This window comes from Necator americanus, chromosome III (genome assembly GCF_031761385.1).
Source record: "Necator americanus strain Aroian chromosome III, whole genome shotgun sequence".
NCBI classification, from domain to species: domain Eukaryota; kingdom Metazoa; phylum Nematoda; class Chromadorea; order Rhabditida; family Ancylostomatidae; genus Necator; species Necator americanus.
Genome location: NC_087373.1, coordinates 20,304,586 through 20,331,535, shown reverse-complemented (window position 1 = coordinate 20,331,535; position 26,950 = coordinate 20,304,586). Strand labels below are relative to the sequence as shown.

General features: G+C 42.6%; 1 protein-coding gene across 3 annotated transcripts; it reads right to left on the bottom strand.

Moving 5' to 3' along the window:
- Window positions 1–17: 17 nt before the first annotated feature.
- Window positions 18–26,888, bottom strand: RB195_010239 (uncharacterized protein; the record flags this gene model as incomplete). Of its 3 annotated transcripts, XM_064191150.1 has the most annotated exons (15): window positions 18–104; window positions 431–500; window positions 589–674; window positions 788–918; window positions 9,947–10,075; window positions 15,094–15,233; window positions 15,292–15,374; window positions 15,474–15,581; window positions 15,746–15,851; window positions 16,038–16,125; window positions 16,419–16,555; window positions 22,474–22,641; window positions 22,709–22,771; window positions 22,832–22,983; window positions 26,811–26,888. In XM_064191150.1, 15 exons carry the CDS (start codon window positions 26,886–26,888, stop codon window positions 18–20), a joined length of 1,626 nt encoding a protein of 541 aa, XP_064048731.1. The 3 variants fall into 3 exon arrangements, with proteins under 3 accessions (XP_064048731.1, XP_064048733.1, XP_064048732.1); XM_064191148.1 differs by lacking the exons at window positions 18–104; window positions 431–500; window positions 589–674; window positions 788–918; window positions 9,947–10,075 and adding exons at window positions 14,762–14,824; window positions 14,955–15,028; XM_064191149.1 differs by lacking the exons at window positions 15,094–15,233; window positions 15,292–15,374; window positions 15,474–15,581; ... (5 more) ...; window positions 22,832–22,983; window positions 26,811–26,888 and adding exons at window positions 10,778–10,893; window positions 10,956–11,074.
- Between the last annotated feature and the right edge of the window lie 62 nt (window positions 26,889–26,950).

Below are 26,950 nucleotides of genomic sequence, written 5' to 3'. Positions count from 1 at the left end.
TATATTTCTGGAGAATATTATGTTGGGGACTCCCTCATAATTTCATCTCCACTCTCATCTCCGCTGTTCGTAACGTTCAACTCTTGTTCATCGTCGACTCTTTCCTGAACATTTAAAATAAATGTAACCTATGAAGACAAGTACGTGAATAGTTTTATACGTAATGAAGTCGTCTCTGTCCATCCGTTAGTACATTTAGTCCCTACATTAAAAAAAAGTACAACAAGGAGCTTCTCATACTCCCCTATTTCTATCGTAATCGGTTATAGGGAAAACTCTGATATCAAGAAATTGAGGGCGTTGTGATTTGTCGGCGAAAAGATATGTAGAGGTTGGGGTGTAGTTCACTATTATGAGCGTAATCGCGTTTATTTCCACCTGTTTTTCATTTCATATGATCCTATTTATTCGGTTCGAATGAAAAACTCACTGCGATGAACTCTTCGTCTCCTTCTACTAAGAGTTCAACGTGGCCGCCGTCTGGATCAATTTCCTCGTACCTGAATATAACATAAATCAGGAGTGACGTGATTAACACGTGATACGAAGGTATGACTGACGAATGTCATACCAATCTCATGAAAATACCTTGCTATCGGAAGCCGCAACGAGTTGAACTGTGCTCGCAATACCTTCTCTTGCATTCTTTGCAAACGCAATTGTCGTAGTAGTAACTAAAAGGTATATTCGGTAAAGTCAGACATAAAGAATATGAGAGTATGGAGTAGTTGCACGCGATGACTCATTACTAAATGTAGGTTCTTTTTTTTCTTGCAAAATGGTTTACTTCTTTCTGCATGTGAATCACTTCCGGGTCCACTGATGGCATCAGCATTATTGGCGGCAAGGACGACATTTCGGGACGAATATGAACTGCATCATACGATGGTAGTAATATTTCGGTGTTGTCACAAGTTTCTGTAAGAAATTATGATTATATATATATATATATATATTATATAGAGCGATATATATATATATATATATATATATATTATATATTAGAATTCTCATAAACGATAAATAGCAAATAGAAGATAGCATAACATAGCATAACATGCATAGCAACGATAAATAGCAAATAAATAGATAGCAGTAGTGCAAGAAAAAGATGCGTGAGGATTCCTGAAGATGCAAGTGTAAGAGATTTCAACTGGAAATTTCGTTATATGATAAGGTACCTAATTGTGTACGATTATTTTCTTACGTAACTAATAAACATTATTTCTTTGAGTTTACTTAGAAGTTACTGATCCTTTTCTAAAAATTCGGGACCTTTATTAAGACTTACGAAACTGTATTTACACCCAGAAAGTTTGTTCAAACTTTCTGAACATTTTGCTCACTTAGTTTCCAGTTGAAACAGTAAGAATGTTAACGGAACAAAAGTGTCGGAAAGGGTGTTCATGTATTTCCTTCTTTTTCTAAATTTCTTAACTTTCTCCGCGTTCTACATTTTTTTACGCGAGCATCGTAAGTAACAAGACACAACGTGGGCGGGATAACCCCGAGAGCAAGTCGTTGACGACAGCTCCGAACTTAGCGCTGTATTCTAAATCTTGCGATCATCTCAGTGTACTCAAGTGCGGTCACACCGTAAACATGTGCAGTTCCACCATGCAGGGTGTGCGCACACAGCGCATGTAAAGTAGGGGGTCATACTAGCTTTACTCTGCCTTGTGTACCCAAATATAGTGAAACCCTTGAATCGTTCGTGTTCTTCAACTACGACTTCATCATCTTCACTACATCAGACTTCTCAAAGCTTTCGAACCTTGTTTCTTATCACCTTTGTACTTAATCTAAGATAAAGTCTTACTTACTTAACTTAATCGGCAGCTCTGCCCAACTTTCTCGATCTTCTGCGAGAGCTTCCACGGAATCAATCCATTCGTCGCTATCCCATATCCTATGAAACCTTGCGCCTCGCCTGAACTGCCTATCCACGCCGTCTATGCTCAGGTCCTCTTTCACCACCTTAGTCCAGAACTTCCACATTCGGCCAGGTGGCCTCTTCCAACTTGAATCCGACAGACTCCTCAAAATTCGTTGAACAAGGCGATCTGTTGGTCTCTTTAATATATGACCAGAGAAGCAAAGGCAATTTTCTATAGCCACTTTCGATGAGAGTGCAAGATGTTGATATCTTACACGTGTCGTCCGCCGGTACACCACATTGACTTCCGCGTAAAGCTCTTCATTGTGGCATACCCTAGGCCAATCGTAGCCAAGCAGCCGTCTAAACAGCTTTCTTTCCGTGCAATCGAGTTTCTCCATCACCGTAGATGGTGCTGCCCTAGTCTCCGATCAGCTAAGATGGAGTAGCGCATTCAATGTTAAACTTTGTAAAATTTCCTTCACTTTAAAATTCTATGAAATAGATGAAAGTTACTTCAGAGAGATCCCACCAGTTAAAGGTAAAAACAACGTTAAACAATAGGTAGCAGCAGGATCAATTAGGAAGCTTAAATGACAAAGAGAAGATATAGCTCTAATGAATTCTGCAGAAAAAAAGTAGCTCCATAAATGTTATGCGTTCAGGAAAAGAGCTTATTAACCCCTCTGTATCGAAAGCATGTTATCCCAGGCGAGATTCTTCGTTTATTAAGCAACAGCAGTCTGAACGTCCTGCTAAAGCCGGACTTCAGACTTTCTGCAGTGTTCGCTTCCTTCACCTTGGTGAATGCAAATTAATAGCATTTTCTGTGAAATTGAGATTGCTTTTTTCTAACAACGCTTTCTTCTTCCTTTTTTTTTCTAGATATAGGCGAGAGATTTTATAGATTCTCTCTAAACGCGTCAGTTCTACATTTTTTCAAACTTCAGTTTCAAACATTCCTTCCATGCCCACATAATATAGACCCAGTTTGAGAGTATTATTTGAAGTATGGGTTTCCCCCAACATCACAGAATGATGTTTCAAAATAAAATAACGTGAACAACATCATCGTACAAATAAGCGTAACATTCTATGTCAGATCACGTAAGCTGTTCGCTACTATTTAAGCAGCCTGTTTCATTCATGTTTCCATTTTCTGAGGACGACAGGTTACCAAGCTGAGGTAAACGTGCAAGGAAACAAAGACGCGAAGGAGTCATAATGGTCAGAAGTAACGCTCGCAGCGGGCACGCTGACAAAACGGTAGCTACGTCCCATTTACCTTTTGCGACATGCACACGAAGATACTGCGCGATACTACTGCACTGTGGCGCAACAATCCCATGTCGGGCGACACCTTTTACCGCTCTCATCTCATTCCTACGCCGTGTGCTGTACGATGTCGGCGCAACATTTCGACGACGTGGGACCCGTCTCACCCCATTCAACACCTCTCTGGCGTCAGCGCACCATTCCGACGCCGTGTGACCTGTCACACCCCATTTTATGGAACACACACACATACACACACGTGACAGACTGAACCTGTTCATCATTCCCTAATTGTCGTTAGATAGGAGGTGGAAATCGTTTAGTTCACTTGAGCAACGTTAGAACACACAGCGTTATACCCACTCCAGTTCCCTCTACACTCCAATTCATTGGTTCTACTGGCGCAGTCTGAGAAGACATCATTGGTCTCCTACTGTCTCGCGCATTTGTAGATGCTACGCTTGCACAAATGTGGCACGTTGCAATTGATATGGTAAAGAAGAACACCGTCTGCCACCCCGTATTTAATGACGATTAGAGAAGGATGAGGGAAGTCACGTTGGTTTTCCGTAGTCGACAACCCGAACTCTACGCTTACGCTATGGGTTCCGCATTCTGATACGCCTTTACGAGCAGATGCTAGTACTACACCATCATTGCAAATTATCAGTGGTAACAATATAAAGATGGATTTTTGGAAAGTACATAGTATGGAAGCAAGAACGGTGACCTGCATATATGTAATCCGAAACGAAAAAAAGAAAGTGTTGTTGAAGAGTTAAAGACAACGAAAAGGAAAATGAATCTTTGTTGCAACATGTGATTCAAGAAGGTATTTACATGTACATATGATGGAAAAACAATTACTCTCACAGAGTGCAGTGAGAAGCCGGGAGACAGTAATGTGCAAAAATGAATTGTAGTATTATACATTGGTATCGAAGGAGTGTCTGAAGCTGAAGTATGTATAATCTCCACATGTGAACTGACGCATTTGGAAAGAAAACTTGAAATTTTCCGTCTCATTTAATAAAAAAAGTGTTGCTAGGAAAACACAATTTTACGGAAAATCTCACTAGTATTAATTTTTCGTCGATCAGTGAGTGAAAGCCAAGCGAAAACCACAGAAAGTCTGAACTATATATATATATATATATATATATATATATATATATATATATATCTGAACGTCCGGCTAAAGCCGGACTTCAGATTTTCTGTGGAGTTCGCTTCGTTGCCCTTCAATGATTAATATTAATTAATAAAATTATTTAATATAAGATATGAATTAATATTAGTGTTGTTTTCTGTGAAATTAGACTTGCGTACCTCCAACAATCTTTCACCATTTTTTTTATTATAAACAAAGGAGAAGGATTTCATATGTTTTCTTGTTATGCCAACGAGGTTTATATGAAACTTTTTTTATTGGCCTGACGTTTCGACAAACTCGTCTTTTTCAAAGGCCTGAAAATGGTTCGAGGTCTTTGATACCATGCATATCCCATCAAACTCCTCCTCTCTCCTCGCGAAGCCTCGACATTGTTCCAAGTACACCACGCAAGACCTCAAGGTCTTGCGTGGTGTACTTGGAATTTTCCATTTTCTATTACCACACCATTTTCAGGCCTTTGAAAAAGACGAGTTTGTCGAAACGTCAGGCCAATAAAAAAAGTTTCACCTAAACCTCGTTGGCATAACAAGAAAACATAAATGCACTCTCAAATGCCGAGGTTTCAAGAAGAGAGGACTTAAAGATTCCATAGTTTTCTTTCTAAACGCGTCAGTTCTACATATAGAGAACATTCAAAATTCAGCTTCAAACACTCCTTACCAATATATTATAGACAAAACTTAAAAGCATTACTCAAAATATAGGTCGTCCTCCTGTTTCCCCCAATAGTTATCAAAGAATAATGTTTTAGTATAAAATGACGTGAAAGACATCATCCTACTGATAAAGATAACGTTCTACGTCAGATCATGTAAACTGTTCGTTACTATTTAAGCAGCCGTTTGCTTAGGTGTTTCCACTTTCTGAAGAAAGCGACACCAACAACACCAACACCAACAAACACATGAGGAAAACGCGCAAGGAAATAGACGCGCGAAGGATTCACAAAGGTGAAAAGCAACGCGCCCAGTGGCCACGGCTATGAAATGGCTGCAACGTCCCATTTACCTTTCGCGACATGCACAAGAAGGTATTGCGCACATTTCGACGCCGCGAGACCCATCGCATCCCATTTTATAGCTATCGGATGCCGGGGCACCAACCTGACGTTATGGGACCCGTCGGAGCCCATTTTACAGGTATCTGACGCCGGGGCACCAATCCGACGCCGTAGGACCTCACCGAACTAATTTTACAGATATCTGACGCCGTGGCACCGATCCGGGACCCGTCGCAGCCCCTTTCTCGAATTTCATGACACACAAACACACACACGCACACGTGACGTCTGTCAGTCACGAAATTCGAAAAGGGGGAGGGGTGCGACGGGTCCACCTGCGTCGGGTTGGTGCGCCGTCGCCAGATACCTATAGAAGGGAGGTGCTCCGGCGCCAGATACCTATAGAAGGGGGGTGCGACGGGTCCCGCGGCGTCGGATTAGTGCGCCGGCCCCAGATATCCATAAAATGGGGTGCAACGGGTCCACCGGCGCCAGATACCTATGGAAGGTGGTGCGACGGGTCCACCGGCGTCAGACTGGTGCGTCGGTGCCAGATATCCATAATATGGGATGCGACGGATTCACCGGCGTCGGTGGACCCGGTCATTGGTGCGCAATAACTCAGGGTGCATGACGTAAAAGATAAATGGTTGCAGCCGTTTCAAAACCGTGACCACTGGGCGCTTTGCTCTTCGCCGTCACGACTCCTCCTTGTGCATATTTCCTTCTTTGTTCGCCTCAAGTTTGTAGCACGCCGTTCTCAGAAAGTGGAAACACTCATGCAAACGGCTGCTTAAATAGTAGCAAGATGTTTACGCGATCTGACGTGGAATGTTATCTTTATCAGTAAGATGATGTCTTTCACGTCATTTTATGTTAAAACATCATTCTATGATAACTGTTGGGGGAAATCAGGAAGAATACCCATACTTCGAGTAATGCTTTCAAATAGTATCTACATTAATCTGGCATCGAAAGAGTGTTTGTAGCTGATGGTCGAATATTCTCCAAATGCAGAATTGACGCGTTTAGAAGGAAAGCTCCGTAATCTTTCGCCTTAATTTATAATATAAGGTAGAGAAGGAAAGCGTTGTTTAAAAAAAAATCTAATTTTACAGAAGACACTACTACTATTAACCTTCATTGATCAGTGAAGGGGAGCGAAGCTAAAACCACCGAAAGTCTGAAGTCCGGCTTTAGCCGGACATTCAGACTGGTATATACATATATGCATACATACATACATACATAAGTATATATATATATATATATATATATATATATATATATATATATATATATATATATATATATATATATATGCATATCATGATATATAATAACGAGCTTAGTCCGTGTGTGTATGTGTGTGTGTGTGTGTGTGTGTGTGTTTGTCTGTGTGTCACGAAATTCGAAAAAGGGGGTGCGACGGGTCCACCGGCGTCGGATTGGAGCGCCGACGCCAGATAACTACAAAATTGGCTGCGACAGGTCCCGGCGTCGGGTTGGTGCGCCGGCGCCAGATAGCTGTAATGTGGGGTGCGACGGATCCCCCGGCGTCGGATTGGTGCGCCGGCACCGGATACCTGTAAAAGGGAGTGCGACGGGTCCCCCGGCGTCGGATTGGTGCGCCGGCGCCGGATACCTGTAAAAGGGAGTGCGACGGGTCCACCGGCGTCGGATTGGCGCTCCGGCGCCAGGTACCTATAGAAAGGGGTGGGACGGGTCTCGCGGCATCGAAATGTTACGTAATAACTTTGTGTGCATGTCGCAAAAGGTAAATGGGATGTTTCATAGCCGTGGCCGCTGCGCGCGTTGCTTTTCACCTCTATGTCTCCTCTAGGCGTCTTTTTCCTTCCACATTTGCCTTAGGTTGGTATAATGCCTTCCTCAGAAAGTGGAAACACGAATGAAACCGGCTGCTTAAATAGTAGACAACAGTTTACATGATTTGACCAGGAACATTATCTTTATCAGTAGAATGATGTTTTTCCCGTCATTTTATGCCAAAACATCATTCTTTGATAACTGTTCGAGGGAAACAGAAGGAAATACAAATTTCGAGTAATGCATTCAAATTGTGTCTACATTGTATTGGTATCAACGGAGCATTTGAAGCCGAAGTTTGAATATTCACCAAATGTAGAACTGACGCGTTTAGAAAGAGAACTATGAAATCTTTTGTTTTTGTTTACAGTAAAAAAGAAAGAAGAAAACATTGTTAGAAAAGCGGCGTTCTGATTTTACAGAAAATGTCACTACCATTAGTTTTTGATCAATTGATCAGTGAAGGCGAGCGAAGAGAACACCATAAAAAAGTCTGAGGTCCGGCTTTAGCAGGACATCCAGACTGGTATATATATATATATATATATATATATATTATATGTACATATATATGTATATATATATATGTATATATATATATATATATATAAGTCGTTCTAAAATTCCTCATTCTATAGCCTGACTTACGGAAATGCGCAACTTTCCCGTATAGAGCGGTGAGGAAGAGAGGAAAAACACAAAAAAGTCCTACCTGTTTGGAAGGAAAATCGTACTTCAAATGTGCTCCATCCAACCCCCCTTCCCCTCCATTTCCATTAAGCAGTTCTCTAGCATAGTGTTATAGGTTTTTTTTTTGATAGAGCGTCAAATATTCATTTTTTAAAATGTACTTTACTCTTCTACTCGTTTCGGTAGGCAGAAGAAGGAACAAGGCAAAATTTCGATATTATCGGCGCAATTTTTCAAGTTCCTTGCATTTTCTTTCGGAGATGTAGGAGGAAAACAACATCCTACACCTCCGGAGGGGCAAATTTGTGGCAAATTTTCCTTTGCATCCCATTACTATATCCGTTTTCTGCAACTCTTCCTTACAGCAAAATTACAGTCATTTAAAATGAGAACACTTCACTTTCCACGGCAAACTCATCGTACTCAAAATTCTCAGCGAGAACGAAAGCCTTGTTAAAATTGCTACACAGCCCTTAATTGCCCAAATCCTGATACACCTCTGGATATCCTTCGCTGGTTTTGGTTTTCTCTCTTAACGAAAACATCCACTAACTATAAACATGCGTGGAGCAGTACATTGGCGAAATAGGGCAACCAGACATATTAATGGAATGAATTACACTCGAACGCAGCGATACTCAGAGCAGATTGCAGGCGTCATAAAGCTCCTTTCAGCATGGCTACTACGATCCGATCGTGTGAAGCCGGAATTGTAGCTCGCAGAATTTTGGAGGCGCAAAAATTCCTGTATAAGTGCAAAAGGTCAGGAAATGAATACAAAGGAAGAGTGCATAGCCGTGACCGACGAACCTGCTCTGCATCAAGACTTTCACCAGTTTTGGTCTGCGGGGTCATATACCGGTCGCATTGTGATTAATATTAGCGGAGCAGTTATATCACAGTGTTCGCTAATGTCACTACAACGAATTTTTGGTTTTTGGTTTCGGATGCAATATCTTAGTATATGATGACTTGTTTCTGGATGAGCCATTTCAGAGGATATATAACAAATGTTCTGACCGATCTCTGACGAAGATGATTACGAAGAAATGTTAGCCGTAATAGGAGATGTTAAAAATCTTGGCTCTTGCTTAACATATCTTTTCGAAAAGTGTTCACTGATTATTTTATTCACCAAGCAGTAAAAACGCGTTGTTCGTTCTTAGATGGTTCAACGTTGCTGCCTTACTCTATATTTTTGAATTCTGTTTCCTTGTGTGGTGGGACCTCCAGATGAAAGGGTCATTCCGCCAATCCTCAAAAGTAGTCGAAAATCCGGCTGCGATTACCCCGTCCATTACCACCTCGGCAATTATAAAACGAGCTCTATTCGAGACCCAAAATGGGTTAACGCAGCATCGAGACTGAGACGAAAGGACATTCATTATTTGTATTCCAATATCATCGATAACCACGTCTATCTCCCATCTCAACAGCTGAACTTAGATGAGCATGTTATCCCAGAGTTTCTCGAATTCCGAAGTGTCATCGTGTAGATGAAAACGTACTACTCGGAACCGCAGTGTAGGCGCAGACTTTCGATGAATCAGTTCTTCGCCGGACCAAAACCGACCCCTTTTTGCAAAGGAGAAAGAAAACTCAGAACTGCATTAAAAAGATTGATAACTCAATATTACAATTTATATATGAATTTTGTAGTAATTAATAGCCAAAAATATTCAGAATGTGTGAAGATTGTTAGGTTCACAGAGTATTTAATAACTTAATAACGTCGTGAGAAGGGCACTTTTAGAGATATTTCTGGACGTATTTCATAGAAAAAAGTCTACAAACTGTTCAAGTTACTTCTATAGGAGTCCCCTAATTTTTTTAGAATTCAGTTGGGAAACAGATATGAAAAATGCTAATTCTCACATCTGTGTCCCATCAAAAATTTGGAAAAACATAGGAACCTTTAATTTAGGGTACTTTTCCTGACGAACCAAACCCTTATCTACAACGTACTCAAAACGGGGCAGCTTTATATCAAACACCATCCATGATATTAGACATTATCAACGATCATGCACCTCTCACGCTCGAATAGAAGTTATTATTTTAGCAAGCAAGTCGAGCTTATCATTCTTCAGCTGAAAACAGTTACCTGGTCTGTCTGCGTTTTCTCCTACTGCTACATTGAATCGTGTTGCTAATCCAAGGTTCGCTAATGTTTTAGCGCCCTTCTTTTGGCGTCCTCCATTGAAAGTTGTTGCTCTCGATGTTGTTGAAACTTCTGAAAGCACCTGAATTCATTAGTACATATCTGCCCTCCCTTTAGTAATACCTCGATAACGCAGAGCTAACCGTCGTGAAGTAGTTGAAAACGTTGTCAAATGGTATAAAAATGCAAAGTAAGTCCATCCAAAAAGCACGTTTAGTATAAATACATAAAGAGAATTGAAATTGTCCAAATTAAGTGAAGCCTGAACGCGGAATGCCTATAGTAAACCCATAATACAAATGTATACTAAGGTCAAAACGACATGAAGCAGGGTGTAGTTGCGTAAGCAGCTGTACTCGAAGCGGCGCGGTGGAGCGTTAGCGCTTAAAATCAACCGAAGACCTTTGCTAGCATCACTCTTCGCTGCACTTCCGATCCCAGCTCGATTCCAACCGCTTCCAACAACTTATGTGAGCAATGTAATGAAAGCATAATGTGAAGTGGTTTTCACTACTCACATCCATCCTGGTGTAAGAGTCGTTTTGTTATATAATTTCATTTTCATTCCAACTTTATGCGGAAATAAAAAATTAAAAACAAAGAGGAAAAACCTCCGAGAGCCTTCTTGCTCTCCGTGGAGAGAGGCCAGTGACACCTTCATCGAATACGCGAGCGGCCCCTTCGACTAATTACATTTTACAATGACTGTGTAATACAGAAAATGCATTCTATTTCCATGACTCCGAAATTTCGTTTTTGCGGCCCATGACTTACTTAGATGGCCCGTCTTCACTGGACGTGAGGGCCCCAACAACTCTTCCACTCGTTTCTTTCCCTCGCCATTGTTATTCAAGATGCTCTCAACTTTCGTGAGTGATGTTGACGAGGTCCTTGAGCCGTATCCAGCTGAGCTCTCAGCTGGTCCATTCGTGTAGTGAACACTTCACCCCACCTCGTTGGGGGGAACGGTAAAGAGGGTCCCGGTGGATTCTCCGCGAATGCCTCCGAGAGATAACGTGCCCAGTGGATATGCCGGCGGATACGCGAGCATACCTCGCTCCAGTCGTTCATGAAGACGCAGACAACCGTCTTAGATGTTCTTCTAGCCACAGAGACGCAGAAAACTGCGGAGTGACAAGAAAATATGCAAAGGAGAGTGGTATGAGCTGTCGAAATTACCGAATAAGTCAAAGAATAATAGTGCTAGATAGAAGTACATGGGATTTTGAATGGTGTTCTAATAAAGAAAGGGAGTGAGTTTGTCTTTATATCACCTTCAGAAAGTCTAGAAATCTTAAGAAATTTGAGCTCTTTTTCTTCCTGTAAGTTCCAAGAAGTCAGAGATATAGAAGGTCCCTCTGTCCAGAAATAAATTAGGCTACAAAAATGCTTGGGAGTTACAGGATAACGATAATTCTCATTACCGTTACTTTTGAAACCTGGAATGTTCTTTCTAACGAAATTTTTTATGACGTATTTTGAAGCTATTAGATACATCCTTATCTCATATTTCACGTGAGGATTTCTCTTGCTTCTGGTACGATTACAAAATTGAGATCACCTCATGTCACAAAATTGCAGTGAATGTGTCTGATTCTTCAAAACAATTTAGTGGATAGTGAATAATATCCTAGCCGGTGATGCAGCGTATGATTAGCGGTAGGTAAGCGGAGTCAGCTATTTAGGTGCTAACGAAAGTGAATCTCTTTAGGACACGCACCATCGCTAATTGCTCTGACGAGGCATGACCGGAGCATGCTCGAAATTCCGCCGGGACCCTCTTTACACGCACCCCCTCGTTGGGGGTCTCCCTCGAGGGCGTTTAGCATCTCTTGGAATCCACTCTAGCGTTCTTTCAGTCCATCTATCGTCGATTCTTCTCATAATGTGACCGGCCCATCTATGCTTTGCTTTCGATATATTCCGCTGGGTCGCGAAGACAGGACATTCCTCTTAAGTCACAGCTGCGAAGACCGGCTAGGTATTGTGCGCCCCTGTAAAATTTCAGAATCTCTCAAGGGCTCTGTGGGTAGTAAGTAGCTTCTTAGACGTGGCAGCGGTGTCTGCCCAAGTCTCCACTGAACGCTGGAAGAACTGTCGAGTCAAACAGATGGGCACGAAGGTCTAAGCCCGTCAGTTGCTCCGTAGCTTCTCTGACGGGTGCGAATGCTGCTCATGCTGCTCTCACTCTTCTATTCGGCTCTTCCTTCAAGTTGTACTATTCCGTCCTCGCAGCAGACATTTTTCGTGAACTGTGTCTTCATTCTGTTTATTCGCAGTCCTATTCTCTTCCCTGCTTCGTTCAATTCGTTCAACATAGTTTTTGTTTCATTGGTACTGCTCGAAAAGAGAACGATGTCGTCCGCAAAACGAAGGTTCGAAAGAAACCTTCCATCAACACGTATGCCCCTTTCTTCCCAGGATAGTGATTTCATTATCCATTGAAATGCAGCCGTGAACAGCTTCGGCGATATAGTATCGCCTTGTCGTACCCCTTTCCAATGGGTATGGTGAGAGGGCGGTGGAAAAGCTGTATCCTAGTCGTGCATCGATCGTAGCAATTGGCTAATGTCCTCACATACGACGCGTCCACACCTTGATCGACCAGTGCTGACAGTATTGCATTCGTTTCTACGCTGCCAAAGGCTTTCTCATAGTCGACGAAGGTTAGAACAAGGGGGAAGCGGTATTCCCGGCAAACCTTTATGACCCTCGACACGGTCTGAATGTGGTCCAAGCAGCTAAATCCCTGGCGGAATCCAGCTTGTTCTTGAGGCTGGGGTTCATCCAGCGTCCTAGATATGCGCATGAGGATGATCTTAGTGAATACTTCCTATAACACACTCAGCAAGCATATCGGACGGTAGTTTCGGAGGCCTTTCTTATAAGATGTGATAAGAACGGTTCGCGAAGTCTTCCACTGGTCTGGGATCCTTTCTTTCTGAAGGTAGGATGTCATGTGCGCTGCTCAGATTACATGAAGTGGATGGCCACCAACCCGAAGAAAGTCTGTTGATATAAAGGTCCGGGGGCTGTGCCGGGTTTCATGCTCTTGATGGCGACGCTTTCCCTTTGCGAAGACGCTGGTGAATCTTTACGTTTAGCTAGGCTTCCAATTCCGGGAAGTCAGAATGTGGGATGTTTCGAACTCCTCAGCTTGGGAGACCCTGCTGCAGGACGAAAATCCGCTGTGCATCGCAGTTCTACGCCCAGAGTCACCTCCACGCCACTATGAGGCCGTAAACCGTTGTAGAAGTCCACGATTTAAAGGCTGCATATTACGAATTTGGCGTGGTGAAGAAATCCGCAGAAAAAAATTAGAGATGGGGTTGTGAATGGCGGGATTCGGGGTGGTCCCGCCCATCACTCCCTAGTTGTGGTAAAAAACGGCGTGCAAGACACCGTTTTTACGGCGACTTCAGTAGCAACGCGCCACCCTCGCGCACGCGTCGCATCTGCGTGCGAGCGAACGAAAAATAATAAGGTCTTCTCACCAGCTTATTCTAGTAAACTCAATGAGTAGGCCGCTGAGGGGAGCGGAACATGCACAGGGAGGCGCGTTTTACCGCACCTTGTAGGCGGCAATAGCCACCGAACCTCTATTTCGTCATCCTCGTAATCCTATCGTAACAAAGATATTTTCGTAACATCGTCACACTGTTATAGTAAAGGGGACAACACATCAGCTGACCTCACCGCATTCTTATTGTCGTTATTGGCGCACTGTAAAAGAGGCATCATGCCAGCTAACCTCAGTCAGTGTTTGAATTGGTGTCTGCCAGTACTTCATTGTTATTCAGATCAAATGTCCTATCAGTGAAAAATTCTACTGAACCACCAGCTATACAAGACACTACACATCTTTTTGGTGAATCGGCCAAACTAATTGGTGCAGAGGCCAGGACAATTCAAGAGCTGAGGAAAAGCTCAAAGAACTTGAATGTTCTAGAAACCGCGTCTCAATCAGAGCGGTCACAGTAGATCAATCTCTCTTCTCATTCTTAGAGACCGGGGCAAACCAAGAGCTAGAAATGAGCTTAGATAACTGAGAAAAAAACTCAGTTTCCGTTCCATCTCTCCGTAGAGGTCAGAGCGAAAAAAAAAATCACTGTGCAATAAACTAGCGTAAAAAGTTTTTATTTTATTTTATTTTACATAGACAAAAATGTCTCTTATTTTCCACAAGAAACGAATCAATTCAGCGTTAAATTGCTGCAAATATTGCTGACGAAATACAAGCCTTACTCGGAGAAATTAAACATGTTCGGGGACGACAATATACAATTTGAAGATATTATAATTGCAGTAAACTTTATGATACGAGGAATAATAATAATTGGTTCAAGCCGGGACCACCAGCAGAATTTAATTGAAGAACTCAAAAAAGTTACGAAGAAGCACAAATTAAGGCAAAAAAAAAGAACTCGAGAAGGAAAATGAAGAAATTGACAGTGAAAGCTAATCAAGTGAAAGAGTTGCACAAGCAAACGAAGTGCTCTATATTTTAAAAGCGCGTAGTAATGAATACCGAGATAAAAAGCAGAAAATCGCTTCAAACCTCCGCACAGATCCACTTTAAAAAAAGAGCTCAAGCAATTATAATATATGGATGACGATGAAATTGAAACAAAAGATGCCAATGGCTATCAGAAAACGTATCAGAAAATTGAGACGAACAAGAAAAGTCTATTTGTCGAATGTTATACTCTGAAATCTACTACCCGAACTCTACATTTTTTCTGAGGTTTCTGTACCACATCAATTCCATGATATGCTGCCTTTAATCTGCCTTGTTTCAGACATGCCTATTTTGGAGAAGTTCTAAAAATTAGGATTTGAGGCTGCATACAAATTTTGCATTGACGCTCGAGTTTGCTCTGCGAAGCACTAATCTAATACGTGGGCACCGTTTTAGGAAACTTCTGAATCAGAAGCATCCCATGGTGGCTACCTCTAGCTGTTGGGAACAGGACTGCACATGGAACAGCGTGGACATGAGAACAAGGATGTGCGGTGTATACATTCCTGAGGATTGTTCCTGTTTCTCATTGTGAAAAGTATTGAAAATTGTAGCTTCGAGAGCTACCAACCTCGTTTCGATGTTGAATGCATTTGAGGTGATAATACAGTCCCAACCTCCGCCTTTACACGTATCGAATTGCTTTGTGACATAGTTGTTGGGATACTTTCTTGCATCTCTGACGATTCGTTCACTTGACTGTCTGCTAACCTGGATCTCGTAGTAATTCACTTCCATGCTTTTAAAACTAATTTGGAGTTGAACTAACTCGGCTACTGGGTACACGTGTCCACCATAATTAGTAGCTAGTGGTTCCCGCTCGTCTTGAAACACCTCAATAAACCCCGGCTCCTTAAAGTATTAAAAATGAGAAAAAAAAACACTACATACTACCACCGCAAATATCTGAGACACAAGAGTAAAAGTAGAGAGTAAGAGTAAAAGATTCACATCATTCTTATGTTTTCCCGCATAAGGAACGATAAATCCAGACGCATATGGTGAGTAACGTGTTCTCTTGATGTACGGCTGTCGCCGAAAATTTGTCGTAGTGTTGGCCTCAACAAGTTAACTTTTGAAGTGCCGAGGTCGTTTAAACTTTGTTTTTCTTTTGACTGACATACTCGTTCATGCAGATGTGTATACCGTTAGCACAATACGAAACACGTTCTTCAAAGTCGTAGCTATAAATTATTATAAAAGTACAGGCAAGGCATACTCACAGAGCCCGGGCGAGCGAAGCGCCCTCGAAGTTCACTGGCGGTTTCCTTAAATGTATATGCTGTCATTCTCGTCACAGCCGCTGCCCGCACTTCTTGTTCATTGTATCTAAATAAAGTAAAATTTATCAAACTGGTTTAAGAGAAACGAGGACCTACGACCCACAACAAACTTTTTTAATTCACAATTATTCATAAATCTTAAGTAAATTCTTGGAGTGAAACTGGTTAGTGTGTGTGCCGATGTTTAATAACACAATTACAGTCAAAAGTTGTTTGTTGACAGAGTTCCCACCCGATAAGACTGAAAGTCAGACGATCGAATACCACTCCATTTCCTAGCGTTTTGCTTCGAACTTCAATGTTCAGATCGAAGTTGTCACCTGTAACCAATCATCTAGCAGAGGTCAACTGTAACAAAAAACAGACTACGAGAAGACACTTCTAAAGGTTAAGGACTTTGAATGATTCATTTCTGAATTTTGTATGGATGTAACAATTGATCAAAACAACTACCAATTTGTTTGTTTACTGAAGATCTTCTTAATACCTGATCAAGTATGAGTTAGCATGTTTGCTTTCCTATTTTTTTCTAACAATATGAGAGAACATAATGAGAACATACGTTAACAATTCTGATAAAAGATGATTGATTCTGAGAAAAAAATTTACTCACTGGTAACGTCCACTGGAGCCTTCAAAATCTTCTTCCCTTCGAGTTTTTTCTGATTACAAAAAGCACAGCTATTAATAAAAGTTTTCACATCTTGTCGTACTGACCGCCAATGAAGCTTCTTCAAGACCACGATTTGCCTATACACACATACACATCTATGGATTCAGAAATTAGGATCAATACTGCAAAATCGTACATATATCATACATATATGTATATATATATATGTATATATATATATATATATATTATACCAGCCTGAACTTCCGGCTAGAGCCGGGCTTCAGGCTTTTTTTTGTTGTTCACTTCGCTCGCCTTCATCGATCAATAAGAAATAACAGTAGCGACATTTTTGTAAAATTAGAATAGCTTTTTTCTATCAACCCTTTCTTCAATTTTTTTACGCAAAAATTTAAGCATAGATGAAAGATTTTCCCTAAACGCTCAGTTCTATGTTTAGAGAACAATCAATCTTGATTTCACATCTATGTTTCTCTCAAACCTCCACAATTTGGAAACATCACTCGAAGTATGAGTTTCCTCCGTTCTTAGCTATTAGCAAAGAATGATGTGCTAACCTGAAGACGTGAATATCACTATCGTAGTGATAAAAAAAACCTTCTATGTCACACCACGTAAACTGTTAGAGACAATTTAAGCAGCGGGTTTCATTCATGTTTCCACTTTCTGAAGAAGGCATGTTAGGCAAATTGAGGCAAAGATGAAAGAAAATAGAAATGCAGAGGAGCTACAAAGGTGAAAAGCATTGCGCGTTGTGGTCAGGGCTATAAAACGGCTGCAACGTCTCATTCACTTTTTGCGACATGCAGGAGAATTTATTGCCCCTGGATCCGTCCACCCCATTTTTCATCTTTCTGGCGTCGGGGCGCTAATTCGACGCCGGTGGACCCGCCGCACCCCCTTTCTCGAATTTCGTGACTCACACACACATGTGACAGAATAAGCCCGTTATTATATAGTATGATATATATACCGCATACATAAGTATGTATATATATATATATATATATGTATATGTACATATATACGTGTATACATATATATACATATATATGTATATATGTATATATATATATGTGGTTGGGTCGCGTATACGAGTCTGATTGCTACCTGCACGTGGTGGCCCTGCTTTAACAAAACGCAATCAGGCGTTCGAGTGTACGCATAGGGAACGTACGAGCTAACAATCTCCAAGATGATGTTGTATTGGTGAACATCCCGAACGACAGCATCAAGCGACAGTTAGTTCGCATTAGATTCTACGATAGGTAATGCGTGTCAGAATGTTGCGTGGTTTGTTCATTCGGTAAGGCCGGTGATTGCACGAACATCGGAGTTATTTACCAAATAGAATGCCTAACGTGCAGCGATATTTATATTGGAGAAAGTGGATGCTGAACGTGCGTATCAAGAAACATTTGGCTGGTAAAAGGCGAGGGAGTTCGATGACACCGTTAGGGCACCACAAAAATGATAAGCATGATGGAAATGAGTTTGAAGTAAAATGTACGATATTAGCGCACGAGAAAGAAACATCTGCTCGGAAGGCATTTGAAGGATTCTGAATTTCCGTCAGGAATCCGCCCATTAATTACCAAAAATGAGTGCTTGTCAATTACCAATGAGTTCTTGTAGTTCGTAACACTCTGTGAGCTATAAGATTGCCCCACATGCAGTTCCTTAACGTTATCCAGACACCTGTACTTAAGGATACTGCAAAGTGCGTAGATCTCATTCGTCTTGGTGACAATATTTAAGAACGCGGTGGTTTACCAACCCCGCTAGTAGATGAAACTGGTCAGTTGTTTTCCTTTTGAAGGTTTTGAAAGTTTCACCTAAACCTCGTTGACATAACAAGAAAACATAAACGTACGAGCTATATAACCCACACTGTTATATGGCGAAAGATTCCCATACATTGCAAAAAGGTGCTGTCGTCCAGCACATCGTCAAAGCCAATAACCCAAAAGGTCAACTGCCTGAAGGGAGCATGGAATCTTTGGCAACAACCATTCGTTTCGTCGCGCTGAACTGCCGAGAACTATCGAGTGAACTCAAACAAGCCGTCCTGTCTAGGCTTCTGCGATATCTCTGTGTGCCTTTTGCTGCACTGCAGGAAACAAGCATGAGAGATCGGCCCGTTATCAGCATCGAAAATTACACCACATACTGCGGCGATTTCTTTTTTTCTCTGATGAGAAAAAAGTAGGTGGCCGCGTGATAGCTGTGAGGAACGATGACAACAACCTGATGGAGGGATTTTGTTCAACGTCGTCTAGATGCGCCTTTGTACGACTGCGGGATCGCAGAGGACGTAAACTCTGGATACTGAAACCGCTGAGTACAACAGTAAGATGATGAACTTCTATGATGAACTCAATGCGTTGGTGTCTAAAATGCCAAGCCAGCAGGTGGTCATTGTCGGAATCGACGCAAATGCGAAGATAGGACTCGAACAGCAATCCGATGTGCTAGGAAAATGGTATTATCCAGCGGAGCGCACGTCGGACAACGGTGACCGTCTGGTCGACTTATGCGAACAGACGGGCCTCATCATCTCTTCCACGTTTAAGAGAAATCATCGACGCCATCAGCTCACGTGGCAGGGGTCAACGCTTTTAACGCCTGAAGAAGCGCTGCGCTGCGCAAGCGGAAGATTCCGAAAACATCAGCTCGACTTCGTTCTGGCAAGGAAAATTCCTGTCAGATATCCGAAAATCTGTAGCTGTTTGGGACGTCGCGTTCGACTCTAACCACCGTCCAGTTCTTCTCAGCTTCAAGATACGGTTCCACAAGAAAAACCGCGTTCCTCTTTAACCGAAAATCGACATAGCAGGTCTGAAAGATGAAGAATACAAAACGAAATTCCGCCAACATGTGTATATTCATGTTGGAGTAACGAGGAAGAGGCTTAGCGATGCGGATTCCTTCACAAAGTGCACCCATCACGAAGAATTCGTTGATGAGTTCTGTTACCTGGGCTGTATTCCGAAGAACAATGGCAGCTACGCGAAAGATATTCAGCAAAGATGCGCTAAAGCCTATTTAACTCCTTAACGAAAGGCCAGTGGTCCACCCCCATCACCAACGCAGCCAAGCCGCGACTCCACCTATCCGCAATTCGCCCCATCATGATGTACTCGGAGGCTTGGGCAGCACCATCTACGGTGATGATGAGGCATCAACGCAGCCAAGCCGCGACTCCACCTATCCGCAATTCGCCCCATCATGATGTACAGCTCGGAGGCTTGGGCAGCACCATCTACGGTGATGATGAGGCTTGATTGCACGGAACGAAAGCTGCTTAGACGACTACTTGGCTACTTTTGACCTTGAGTATGCCACAATGAAGATCTTTACGCAGAAATTGTTATGGTATACCGGAGGATGACACATGGAAGATATCAACGTCTTGCACCACCATCGAAAGTGGCTAAAGTAAATCGTCTTCGCTTCTTTGGCCATATATTAAGGAGACCTGCAGATCGCCTTGTTCAACGAGTTCTGAGGAGTCTGTAGGATTCAAGTTGTAAGAGGCCACCTGGCCGAAAGCGGAAGTTCTGGACGGAGGTGGTGAAAGAGGACCTGAGCATAGACGGCGTGGATAGGCAGTTCAGGCGAGGCGCAAGGTTTCATAGGATATGGGATAGCGACGAATGGATTGATTCCGTGGAAGCTCTCGCAGAAGATCGAGAAAGTTGGGCAGAGCTGTGCTCAAGAACGGCACACCTCAGCGAAGATGCGAGTAATCGCATCAGGCCAGCGGTTAGAGGTTCCGCATCCTGCACGTTCGATCGAAGGTTCAAATCCACCCTAGTGCTCACCAAGCCTTTCATCTCTCCGGGGTCAATAAATTGATCAAAATCTTAGGTCCACTTCATGAAAAGAGTGATTTACTACAAAAATAAGGTCGAAAAGTTTATTACTTTTTTCACATCGCCTCTATTGTAAACAACATCATACACTGTATTCGAACGAATGGTTTTTCGACGAATCGCAGGCGGGGGGTGGGGGGCGCAACTGTTGCGCATTGCAACAAAAACCGTCGTAAGAAACAGCTTTTCGGGGTCGTCCGCTTACAGTGATACAGAAAGAGACGAACGGAATCACCCTCTTCTCCACAGTCCACGACCCCGTACAGACATTACCCGCCTGAAACCCGTACCAGCCCAGATTCGTGGGGTGATGTATTTAAATTGCGCCACTTCCATATGACACAAATCCGATCAGTCTCCTTTGTCCTTGCGTGCGAAGTCCAAGGTAATGTTCTATGGTTTCATCACTTCGTTTCCCTCCTTTTCGGCGCTGACTCACTACAGCACTATTGAACACTCTGTTCTGCCCCTCGAAATCCCCAATGCGTGATATACGATACAAGTCTGTGACCTTTGAAACGGCACCACTTAAACTTCCATGTAAAACTTGGCAATCCAGTTTTTCAGCGGAAACGAAATTTTGGAGGAACTGTGATACAGCCGTTTGCTGTATCACAGTTCTCCCAAAATTAACAACTAAGAGTCTCCTGATAGATTCCCAGATATCAGATATCTCTGTGATCTTCCTTCTCAACAGACGCTCGCTAACTACTTTAGCTGATGCAAACGAGCACTCTAGCGCCGGTGACTATGACTATGAGTGTTGCTAGTCGTTATTGTGGAATGCTACAAAGTTTCATCCAACCAGATTCGAAGAAATAGCTGATTCAGGGAAGTTTTGTTCTGAAAAAGATGGGGGATACACCCAACTATTATCTCCAGTAATCAGGTCTTCCAAAAACTCCCTTGGATGCGAGCGGAGGAAAGAATGACAGATGCATATTCTGATGTACGATGCGCCATCCATCAAAGTATGAGGAATTCATTAAATTATGGCTCTTTTGTAGGTGAGGGCCTGAGGACTGTTGGTTGGCTCGAGTCTCATCCCAAGGCTGTTGGGGGGGGGACCTATTTGACAGAGTAACAGAGTATTTCACACTCTGAGAGCGTCCCGGCTGTCGTTTGTCATGAAAGATTGTGTTTTTCCTGGCGAAGCCAGTGAACCAGTTGCGATGGTAGTAGTGCCTTCCTCCAATGCGCCATTGATGTTGCAGACTGCTCCACTACCACAGCGCCATTCATAGAAGAGACTGCTCCTATTGAACTGATATCATGATTAAAGTTAGGGAAAGGCTATATATACTTTTGCGGAGAAACTTCGAGGATGTTCTGCAACTATCACATGATAAAGTGTTCGGCGTTAATCAATCCGCTTGGGAAGCGCTACCGCGTTCACTTCAATTCAGAATCGTTTGAGGTTTATGTTGTAGAATAGGAATTTCACCGTGTAATTAGCGTTGAGTAAACCCGCATTGGATACGTTGCATTCTTGTTTGACTACCCTGTTGTTTTTATATGGAGTTTCTCTTCTCGAGTTTGTCCGTATTCGCCTTCAATAAAGCTACTCGTCTTCGGATGTAACGACATCCACAACAGTTTAATAACGTGCAACTGGCCTATACAATGCGATGTGTCCAGTCAGTGTTTTTATCCTCCTAGACAAGTCTGGTCCCAATTTACCGACCCCGGAGAGATGAAAGGCTTGTTGACCACTAGGGCGGATTCGAGCTTTCGATTGATCGTGCAGACAGCGGAACCTCTTACCAGCGTGAAGAAGGCACATATAGTAGGGTCAAAACGACATGAAGCACAGCACAGTTGCCTAAGCGGTTGTGCTCGAAGTGGCACGGTGGAGCTAGTGTTGGAATCGAGGTGAAGTGCAGCAAAGAATGGTGCTAACAAGAGTTCTCCTTCGACCATGACCGCCATGCTTCATCGCACCGCTTCAAGCGCAACCGCTTATGCAAAAGCACCTTGCTTCATGTCGTTTTGACCTTACCTATAACTTAGTTTGTAGAGATTTGCACCCACTTTTGCAGTTTCCCGATACTCTAGATGGTGTAAAAATATAGAATTCTGCAGAAGTCACTAGGATATCCTTTCAAGTTCTAAATTTTGAAAAATTTCATTCAACTTCTATTTCAAAGTTTCGTACTCACGTTCGTTTTTGTCCAAGATGGCCGATCAAGTCGTGAATTCTTTCGATTACGCGTCTTACTTCGCCTTTCTTCACAACAACTTTTGGTTGATCATTAACGCTACTTGACGGATTGTAATACAACAATGTCTCATTGTCATCTGCCAAAATAAAACGAAAGCACCTGGCCCTGAAATAGTAGTGATTGAGGAATCGAAGAAAACATTAATCTATGCGTCATTCCAACCAGGACCAACCTCCAATGGCTAAGTGCACTACGGTCATGGCGAACTCCTATATTGGGAGGGTATGTGCCAGACCTGTACAGAAGTACTTGCATAATTATGTTATGTCAGATTTCTCTCATTCAATATAGAGACCTTTTGAACTCGACAATATTATCGTATAATTCGAGTGGCATCCCGCCGTATGGATCATCATTAGACCTGTCATCTTCACCCTCATCAGCGTAAGCATCTTGTAAACTTTGCTCCACAGATCCATCGAACTCTCCAACTTCCTCCAGCAACTCCTACAAAAGCCAGTTCTTCAGATAGCAATAACATTATGGACGTTACAAAGTAATTGTTAGGGAATGAGGTACAACTACAATGTATTAAAGGATTTCTTCGAGAGGCAGCATTTATTTTCTTGACGGTACACTCTCCGGCAAAGACTACAAATACTGGCAATAGTGACCTCATTTTCTAATGGGTACTCATTTTGAACGGTTTTCGCCAAAAAAGAGTCATATACAACCAGCACCATGTCTGAAAACGCCCTGAAGGTCGGAAAAGTTGCGTAAATGGCAGTCGAATCGGCGCGATGGGACGCAGTGGTTGGGATCGTGGGAGAAACCTCGTTACCACTACTCATCGTGTCAGACAGTGATGACAGCAATTTTTCCACCTAAATCCCAATCCTTGTTGATATTTATTCTATCGACTCGTCGACTCGAACGCAGCTGCATATGCTACAATATCGTCTTTTTGACGCGACTAGATTCTGTTTGCTATTGAGCACAACAATGCTTCATTACTACACATTCCATCACTCCCACAAACTAAATTTGGACTTCTACAGATTGTATCCTGCACCCTCACCTAGCCAAACATCTGCAATTAAGTGACTGGAGTACCTGAACAATTAATTAGCAATGGGGTGTATCCAAAGGAGGCTGCTGTCGCTGCCTAGATACCTAACTCTGTCTACCTACTGCCAATGATACACTAGTGTTCGGGTAGCAGATTGCGGAACCCAACGTAGTTCCGCTCATCCTTGCTTAATAGTCGTTAAAAAGTGGCGTGGAAGTCACCATTTTTCACGACGATTTCAGCTGCAACGCGCCACCCTTCTGCACGTGCCCCAGCCAAGTGCGAGCGGTCGAATATCAGTTATGTCTTCTCATCGCCTTATTCAAGTGAAACCAATGAATAGGTTGCTGAAGGGCTCAGAATGTACATAGAGTCGCATTCTAACGTAACTTCTTGGAGCGGTTCCCAAACCGTGTTTACGACGATGAGGGAGAGATGAGAACCACGCCTACCACAATCTACAATACCGCCTCAAGCTTTTCTCGCAGATTCCCCACCATGTTAGATTTATGGTGCGCAGCCTTCAATGTGTCACGTACTATTAATTACATTGTTGTTTGTATTTGTGCTGTTTTATTTGATGCAATAATTTCGACAGCTCTCACTATGTGTTCTTTTCATATTTCCAAGTAATTAATTCTCTGCATCTCTGTAGTTAAAGGAGCATCTAGGACGATTGGTTGTGCCTCTATAAACGACTGGAGCGTGGCTTCGTCAAGACATTGGTGCCGAAAATTCCTTCGAGACACTGGCTGCACTCCAGAAAGCACGTAATGTCTCGGGGGCATTTCTCATCATACCTTCCCTTTCGGTTGCGAGACCAAAGTACCGTGTTATTTCTGCCTAGAAATAAATATCATCCCAATGTTTCACGAGAGGTGTGGAAGTCAGAAAAAAAGCGTGAGATAGCTGAGTGATAAACACAATCAACAAACCACAGACAAGGGCGAGGAGGTCGAAGTGAGTCATTCTAGCATCTTCGAAAGAAAGCAGGAACCAGCCCGTACTTGCGTAATCCTAATAGGAGAACGAGGTTGGAGCAGCAATCTAGACTTCAAAAAAGTAATATGATGAGCTATACACACAGCGTTCATTCGCTTTCATCGGTAGCATTTGTTAAAGACTTGATTATGCAAGCTATTAACGTCACCTACGTCAGCAGACTGTTCGAGACGGGATGACATAACCCACTGAAGCCTGTCGATAACGTTAGAGAACCAGCGTTCCTCGGAAAATGTGACGCCAGAGGAGTTTGTGGAGTAAATATCTTCCTTAAGAGTGTGGGAATACTCATCGGTTCTTCCGAGCAATCGATGACAACAGTAGAACGTCTACAGCCGAAAATATGTGGAACAATATCAAGTTTGGTAGCCTTTTTGTTGCATTAACATTATCAAGCTACGAAGGGAGGAAATCGAAGATTTGCTCATGTACTTGGAAAAGATCGGCAGAGAATGTGATACCTTGTATAAGATCATTGAGTTCTTCTGGAGTTGACAATTTCAACGCCAAAATTCCAGAAGAACGCCAGAGAACTTCTGTGTGCGGCTCATAAAAAAGTACCGAAGTACGTTAAGAAAGCGACCTACAAAGGAACCAACTGTGGAGAGACTTTCTGAGTTATTGCGACTGCCAAAACAATCAAAGAGAACTCATAATTCAAGAACAAATCCTCATTCCTTAGGTGACAGGTATCAGCATGGAGCAGTATAGCACTAGTAGCTTTCTGTAAGGAATGCGATGATAAAAACATTGTAGAGATGGCTAGGTCTCTACGTACTCGAGTCCAAGAACACATAACTGAGAAGTGGAAATAACGTGATTTTATAGCATTAGGTGGCTACAGAGATTGGAGCCGCAAATGGTCCGATTTTGGAGCCTACATTGAAATCTTGGAGTATGAATGTTACATTGCAGACCTACAGATGCTTCGGATTCGCGTCGAGAAACTAAAGATGTACAGCATTGGTCTTGATGCATAGTCTATTTCACCCTCCAGAGAAGGCAAGCTCACCTATATATTAGGCAAAAACAGATTTTAACAATGTTGTGTGCAGCTCATAAAAAAATACCGAAATACGTTTAGAAAATAGTTGGCTCTTTGCATCTTAGCAAGCGCGTGGTTGTCGGCTTAAAATAATTGAAAAGAAAAATAATTGCCGTAGCCGTAATCCACACGAAACTCGCGTCACTCTGCTTTCCGTTGTCGCATGCGGACTTCCAATGCATCCAATAACCACGCCGCTTCGCACGAACCTACACGCACGCAATATAAAGTAAGGATAAAGTTCCTAGCCTTAATCAATCCGCTTGGGATGCGCCCCGACGTTAACTTCAATTTAGGATCGTTTGAGGTTTACCAACGTGTATCTAGCCTATACAATGACTTGCGGTGGCTAGCCGATGTGTCAAATCAGTGTTTTTATCCTCCCAGGCAAGACTGATACCAATTTATCGACCCCGGAGGGATGAAAAGCTTGGTGAGCACTACGGCGGATTCGAACCTCCGATCGATCGTGCAGGAAGCGTAACTTCTAGCCGCTACACACCCCCCCCACGCACACAATATAACACCAAAAATCAAGGTTTATTGGCGGACGAGTATGAACGAGTGAAGGACTGTTGTCATCCAAATTATTTCCCTTTCGAGCTCGATAGAGTTCAGAATATGAGGCGTAGAAGCAAAAACAAAGCAAAGCACCAATGCATTTACGGTTGTCAACCTATCCAAGACGAAAATATATGAACTACTCAGTTCCACTTTTTCAAGAGTTGATTTGACAGCAAACTAAAATAAAAAAGACCACCCCTTAATCTTGGCCATTTCCGATATCCGACGACGAAAGACAACAATATATCCTTACTAGTAGGAAAATCAACCCCGGAAATGAACTTGTGCAGCTCGTGAAGCAGTTGAGCATTCTATCACTGAGTTGTTGAGGCTTGGACTACTTAGCAGATGAAAGAAGCCAGTTTGACATCCTTTTTGCGCAGGCCTGCGCGTAGTTCAATGAAGTATTTATCAGCAAGGCAGAGGATAGTAAACAGTCTGTTCCCTGCCACATAATAAGGCAGTATTGAGCACAAGAGCGAATACAAATTTGACTTGTACGAACCACGCTTCTCTACGATCACTGAGGTCGTGGATAGTCCTCTAAAGACGCAATTTCTCACTATTTGCGAAGACTTGTCTAAGCACGTTGACTTCCAAGCCGCCACATCAAAAAAATTAGCAGTCCGCAGCAAATACTACACTGTGACTAACCGTACTGTCAATGTCCAACATCTGTTTGTCATAGACGCCATCCACCAGGGTCGGCCTTTCCACAGTCCCAGAGAGCATCTGGTGACACCTGAACAGGTCCACACATCTCCATAGACACACTTGAAATAACATGTGCAAAT